The 6,000-nt window shown below is 48.0% G+C and overlaps 1 protein-coding gene across 1 annotated transcript in view; it reads right to left on the bottom strand.

The window, feature by feature from the left end:
* Positions 1 to 3,200: 3,200 nt before the first annotated feature.
* LOC140201977 (adenylate cyclase type 8-like) overlaps positions 3,201 to 6,000 on the bottom strand; it is a 147,087-nt gene continuing 144,287 nt past the window's right edge. The window contains exon 19 of the mRNA XM_072266844.1: positions 3,201 to 3,580. Coding sequence (XP_072122945.1) covers positions 3,201 to 3,580 — 380 coding nt within the window. The remainder of the gene's footprint in view (positions 3,581 to 6,000) is intronic.

The raw sequence follows: 6,000 nt of genomic DNA, 5'->3' as shown, positions 1-6,000 counted from the left end.
CCTGAACGGCGATGGAAAAAAAAACGAAAAATTCAAAAATGTCTTCCTCCGCACTCCCGCTTCGATTCTCAGACTTCCTTCTTTGAATCAAACCTGAAGCAGGATTTCTGTCCTTTTTTTTTACCCGTTATACTGATTACCTGATATACCTGTTTTTGAGGAGATGCCCACAAATTGATATACTTGTTGTTGAGGAGATGTCCACAGAGTGATATACCTGTTGCTGAGGAGATATCCAAAGTGATATGCCTGTTGTTGAGGAGATATCCACAAAGTGATATACCTGTTGTTGAGGAGATGTCCACAATGTGATACACCTGATGTTGAGGAGGTGTCACAGGGCTACTCTGCCCTTTCCCCCTACTGACTGTCACTGTTTCCTGTGTCCTTCAACTTCGGTGTAACTACCTCTCTATATGTCTTATCTAACACCCCGTCAGCCTCCCGAATAGAACACAGAACATAGAACAGTACAGCACAGGTCAGGCCGTTCAGCCCACAATGTTGTGCTGAACCAGCTAAAAAACAAATCAAAAACACCTGAACACAAATCCCTCCAACCTACACCATTCCATATCCCTCCATCTTCCTCACACCCAAGTGTATATTCAAACATTTCTTAAAAGCTCCCAATGTATTTGCCTCTACCATCATACCAGGCAGCGTATTCCAGGCATCCACCACTCTCTTAGTAAAAAATTTGACCCTCACATCCTCTTTGAACCTAACCTTCCCCACCACCTCCCCCTGCAATGCATGCCCTCTGGTATTAGACATTTCAACCTTGGGAAACAGACATTCTCTCATAATCTCATAAATCTTTATCAGATCTCCCCTCAGCCTCTGACGGTCCGAAGAAAACAACCCAAGTGTATCCAACCTCTCGTGATGGCACGTTCCCACTAAACCAGGCAGCATCCTGGTGAACCTTTCCTGCAACCTCTCCAAAGCCTCAATGTCCTTCCTGTAGTGGAGTGACCAGAACTGTATGTAATACAACAGATGTGACCACCAGAGTTTTATAATTTTGCAACACTTTTAAACTCAGTGTCATGGTCCGGTCCGTGAAGTCCGCATTCCAGTTCATAGTCCAGTCCATCGATCCTTGTTCCAGGTTTTCCTGTTTTCTCCCTTGTTCTGTTGGATGCCTTAATTCAGGCACCTGATTCTCATTTTGGTCTGGCACATAAATACCTCTGCAAACCAGGGACTGTTTTGCTGGACTGTTCCCATCCCTTTCCCTTCCTTCTGAAAGCTTCGCATGCAACCTTGTCAAGTTCAACCACCGGAGGAGCCTTGCCACGCCAAGAGAAGGAACTATCTATCGTTGAGTTTGGAACTGTTTCTTTGTGTCCCTGTATTTAGTGTCCGTGTTCTGTGTTTGAGTCCTGGCCCTACGTCCTGTGCTCCCCAAGGAGGGGTCATGACTCTGTGTAAAACCCAGCCCTAAGTCCTGTTCCCAAGGAGGGGTCCCGGCTCTGTATACTGTGTTCCTGTGTTCCAAGTTCCAGGCGCCGTGTTCCAGTCCTGTCCAAGTCAAGGCTTCGTGTTCTCGTCCAGTCCAGGAATCCCTTGGTGGTTTAACTCAGCAGTCATCTCGGCCCTGCGTCCTAGAAAGGGTCACAGTCCGGCACGGTGTGAACCGACCACAGTCTGGTACAATGTGAATTGACCATGGTCCAGTACAGTGTGAACTGACCACAGTTTAGTAAAGTGTGAACTGACTGCAGCCCTATACAGGGTGGCCTGACCACAGTGCAATACAATGTGAATTAAACAGTACAGTGTCAAACGACCACGAATCATTACAGTGTGAACTGACCACAGTCCAGTAGGGTGTACACTGACCATAGTCGGAACACTGTGAACTGACCGCAGGCTGGTACAGTGTGAACTGAGCATGGTCCAGTAGGGTGTACAGTGACCATAGTCGGAACACTGTAAACAGACTGCAGGCTGGTACAGTGTGAACTGACAATGGTCCAGTACAGTGTGAATTGATTGCAGTCCACTACAGTGTGAATTGACTGTAGTCTGGTACAGTGTGAACTGACTGTAGTCCAGTACAGGGTGAACTGATTGTAGTCTGATAGTGTGAACTGAAGGAAGTCTGGTATAGTGGGAACTGACTGTAGTCTGGTACAGTGTGAACTGACTGTAATCCAGTACAGAGTGAATTGACTGTAGTCTGATACAGTGTGAACTGACTGTAGTCCGGTACAGGGTGAACTGACTGTAGTCTGATAGAGTATGACCTGAAGGCAGTCTGGTACAGTGGGAACTGACTGTAGTCTGGTACAGTGAGAACTGAAGGCAGTCTGGTACAGTGGGAACTGACTGTATCCTGGTACAGTGTGAACTGAAGGAAGTCTGGTACAGTGGGAACTGACTGTAGTCCAGTACAGAGTGAACTGATTGTAGTCTGATACAGTGTGAACTGAAGGAAATCTGGTACAGTGGGAACTGAAGGCAGTCTGGTACAGTGTGAACTAACTGTAGTCTGGTACAGTAGGGACTGACTGTAGTCTGGTACAGTAGGGACTGACTGTATTCCAGTACAGTGGGAAGTGAAGGCTGTCTGTACAGTGTGAACTGACTGTATGCTGGTACAGTGAGAAGCGAAGGCTGTCTGTACGGTGTGAACTGAACACTGTAATCTGTATCTGAGTTTAGATTACGAGATACAGCATGGTAACAGGTCTTTCTGACCCAATGAGCCTGTGTCACCCCTGTACACCCACTGTGCAGAGTGCAATGCTGGATTGAATAAATGACTTCCACACAAGGTTGCCCAAATAATCTGAGGTCAAGTTTAATATGCCTATCATTCTCTGTGGTGCAACAAGTTCCCTCCGCTCCAGTCCCAGCCAAGTTTTGTGTGACATTTTCACAGCAACCCCGGCTGTTTGAGTTCCGGCCTCATGTTTCCCACAGTATTAAGCTGCTGCAGAGAGTCTGGGGCCACTGTCGGTCACCTGGGAGCCAGGCCCATCGACTCGGACGTGTGACTAAGGGGTGGTGGTGAGACTGTGGGGAGCCTTGCCATCTCTGTGACCACTGACCTCAGTCTCTCCTCACACACCATCTCACCTCAGCATTTATAAAGTCTTCCTTAAATCCACAATCTACAATGGAATACTTTCAGGTAGCTGTCTGACTGGACCACGGCCTGGGCTTTTGCTGGAGGCAGGGGTCCCGGGTCAGTTGTCCTGCTCCTCGATGGAGGACATTTCTAGGTTCTTCTTCTGCACCAGCCTGGAGACGAAAGCCGACAGGGTCTGCTGTGCACTCTGCCTCCTCCTCCACTTGTGCTTCACCACCTCCCTCACTCTGCCCGTCAGGAAGTAGGTCTCCACTTTTCCCTGCGTCTCCGACACACCCTTCACGTAGATGGGCCCCCGGTACTGCAGGGCGAATCCGCGAAGGTGGAGGATCTGTCGGGTCTGGGCGGGCACCTGGATCCTGCCACTGACCCCTGTGCTGTCCATGCGGCTTGCCAAGTTCACCGTGGTGCCCCAGATGTCAAACTGGGGCTTCTTTGCGCCAATCACCCCAGAGATCGCTGGCCCATGAGTGAACCCTGTGACAGGAGTGAGAGGTGTCAGCTCTGAGGACCCAGGACAGGATACAGGGGAGAGAGCGAGGGAGGAAGGATAGCCAAGGGAAGGTGGCTGTAGAGAGGACAGAGGGAGGTGTACAGTCTGGGTAAAGGAGAGAACCAAGGGTGGGGCTGACAAGACCATACAGAAGGGGCAGAATTAGGCCATGCAGACCATCTAATCTGCTCTGCCTTTGGATCAGGGCTGTCTTACCCCTCTCTTTTCCCTTGTCCCTATAACTCTTGATGCCCTGATTAATCAAGAACCAATCAACCGTCACTCTAAATATAACCAATGACTTGGGCTCCACAGTCATCTGTGGCAACAAAATCCACAGATTCACCATCCTCTAGTTCAGGAAATTCCTTCTCATCTCTGTTGTAAATGTCCCTCTATACTGAGGCCACCCTTCTAGCTCTAGACTCCCCCCACCATAGGAAACATGCTCTCCACATCCAGTCTGCAGAGGCTTTTCAATATTCAATAGGTTTCAATGAGATACCCCCCCGTTCATCTAAACTCCAGTGAGTACAGGCCGAGAGCCATCAAACACGCCTCATAAAATAACCCTTTCATTCCCAGCATCATTCTCTGAGATAAGGGTCACAAAACTGCTCACAATTCTCCAGGTGCGGTCTGACCAATGCTTTATAAAATCTCAGCATTCCATCCTTGCTGGTGTTCCTGACAAACATCGCTGGGTAACAGTACAAAACAAGTGGCAATGACCCCGTATCGTTGCGTTCCACATCAGCGTGTGATGTTGAAGAAAGACACGCCCCAACCACCAAACAAAACCAGTTAGTTTCCCCAGGCAGTATTGCTGATCAATACTTCCACACACTGCCCATCCCCCACACCGGCAACCACCACAACGTTAGCATTTCCTGTCACAGTCAGACACTGCTGTTCCTAGCGTCACTTCATTACATACAATCAATCTATATCTATCTATCTATACAGCTTGGCCAACTCTCTCGATAATTCAGGCCCTCTAGTCCTGCCAACAGCCTCAGAAATCTTTTCTGTATCATGCTCTTTCAACAGGGTGACCAGAACTGACATAGTACTCTGTGTGACTTCACCAACAACTTGTACAACTGCAACACAATGTCCCAATTCCAATGGTCAATACCTTCCTCAGCCCACTTCCCCAAATTATGAAGATCCCCCTGAAATCTACGATAACCTTCTTCACTGCAAACAACAGCTCCTGCTTTCGTTTCATAGAACATTACAGCACAGTACAGGACTTATGCCCTGTGATTACAGAACAGTACAGGACTTACCCCAATGATTACAGCACAGTACAGACCTTTACCCCAACGATTACAGCACAGTACAGGACATTTCTCCAAAGATTAGGACCCTGGTCAGACCCCACTTGGAGTACTGTGCTCAGATCTGGTCGCCTCACTATAGGAAGGATGTGGAAACCTTAGAAAGAGTGCAGAGGAGATTTACAAGGATGTTGCCTGGATTGGGGAGCATGCCTTTTGAGAATAGGTTGAGTAAACTTGGCCTTTTCTCCTTGGAGTGATGGAGGATGAGAGGTGACCTGATAGAGGTGTACAAGGTGATGAGAGGCATTGATCGTGTGGATTGTCAGAGGCTTTCTCCCAGGGCTGAAATGGCTGCCACAAGAGGGCAGAAGTTTAAGGTGTTTGGGATAGATTTGTCAGGCAGGATTTTCTTTTAAGGAATCCATGCTGAGTTCTGCCTATCTTGTCATATGCCTCCAGGTATTCTGTAACCTCATCCTTGACAATCGACTCCAACAACTTCCCAACCACCGATGTCAAGCTAACAGGACTTTTCCCCTATGATTACAGCACAAGCCTGGACATTTCCCCTATGATTATAGCACAGTACAGGACTTTTCCCCAGTAATTACAGTACAGTTAAGGCCTTTTCCCCTGTGATTACAGCACAGTACAGGACATTTGCCCAATGATAACAGCACAGTACAGGCCTTTTCTCCAATGATTACAGCACAATCCTGGACTTTCTCCCTATCATTACAGCACAGTACAGGCCTTTTCCTCTATGATTACAGCACAGTATAGGACTTTACCCCAGTGATTACAGCACAGTACAGGACTTTTGCCCAATGATTACAGCACAGCACAGGACTTTTTGCCTACTATGTTACATAGAAACATAGAAAATAGGTGCAGGAGTAGGCCATTCGGCCCTTCGAGCCTGCACCGCCATTCAGTATGATCATGGCTGATCATCCAACTCAGAACCCTGTACCTGCCTTCCCTCCATACCCCCTGATCCCTTTAGCCACAAGGATCATATCTAACTCCCTCTTAAATATAGCCAATGAACTGGCCTCAACTGTTTCTTGTGGCAGAGAATTCCACAGATTCACCACTCTCTGAAGATGTTTTTCCTA

Source organism: Mobula birostris, chromosome 8, assembly GCF_030028105.1.
Source record: "Mobula birostris isolate sMobBir1 chromosome 8, sMobBir1.hap1, whole genome shotgun sequence".
Classification (NCBI taxonomy): domain Eukaryota; kingdom Metazoa; phylum Chordata; class Chondrichthyes; order Myliobatiformes; family Myliobatidae; genus Mobula; species Mobula birostris.
Note: the sequence above shows the minus strand (reverse complement) of the source record. Positions and strands in the feature narration are given on the sequence as shown.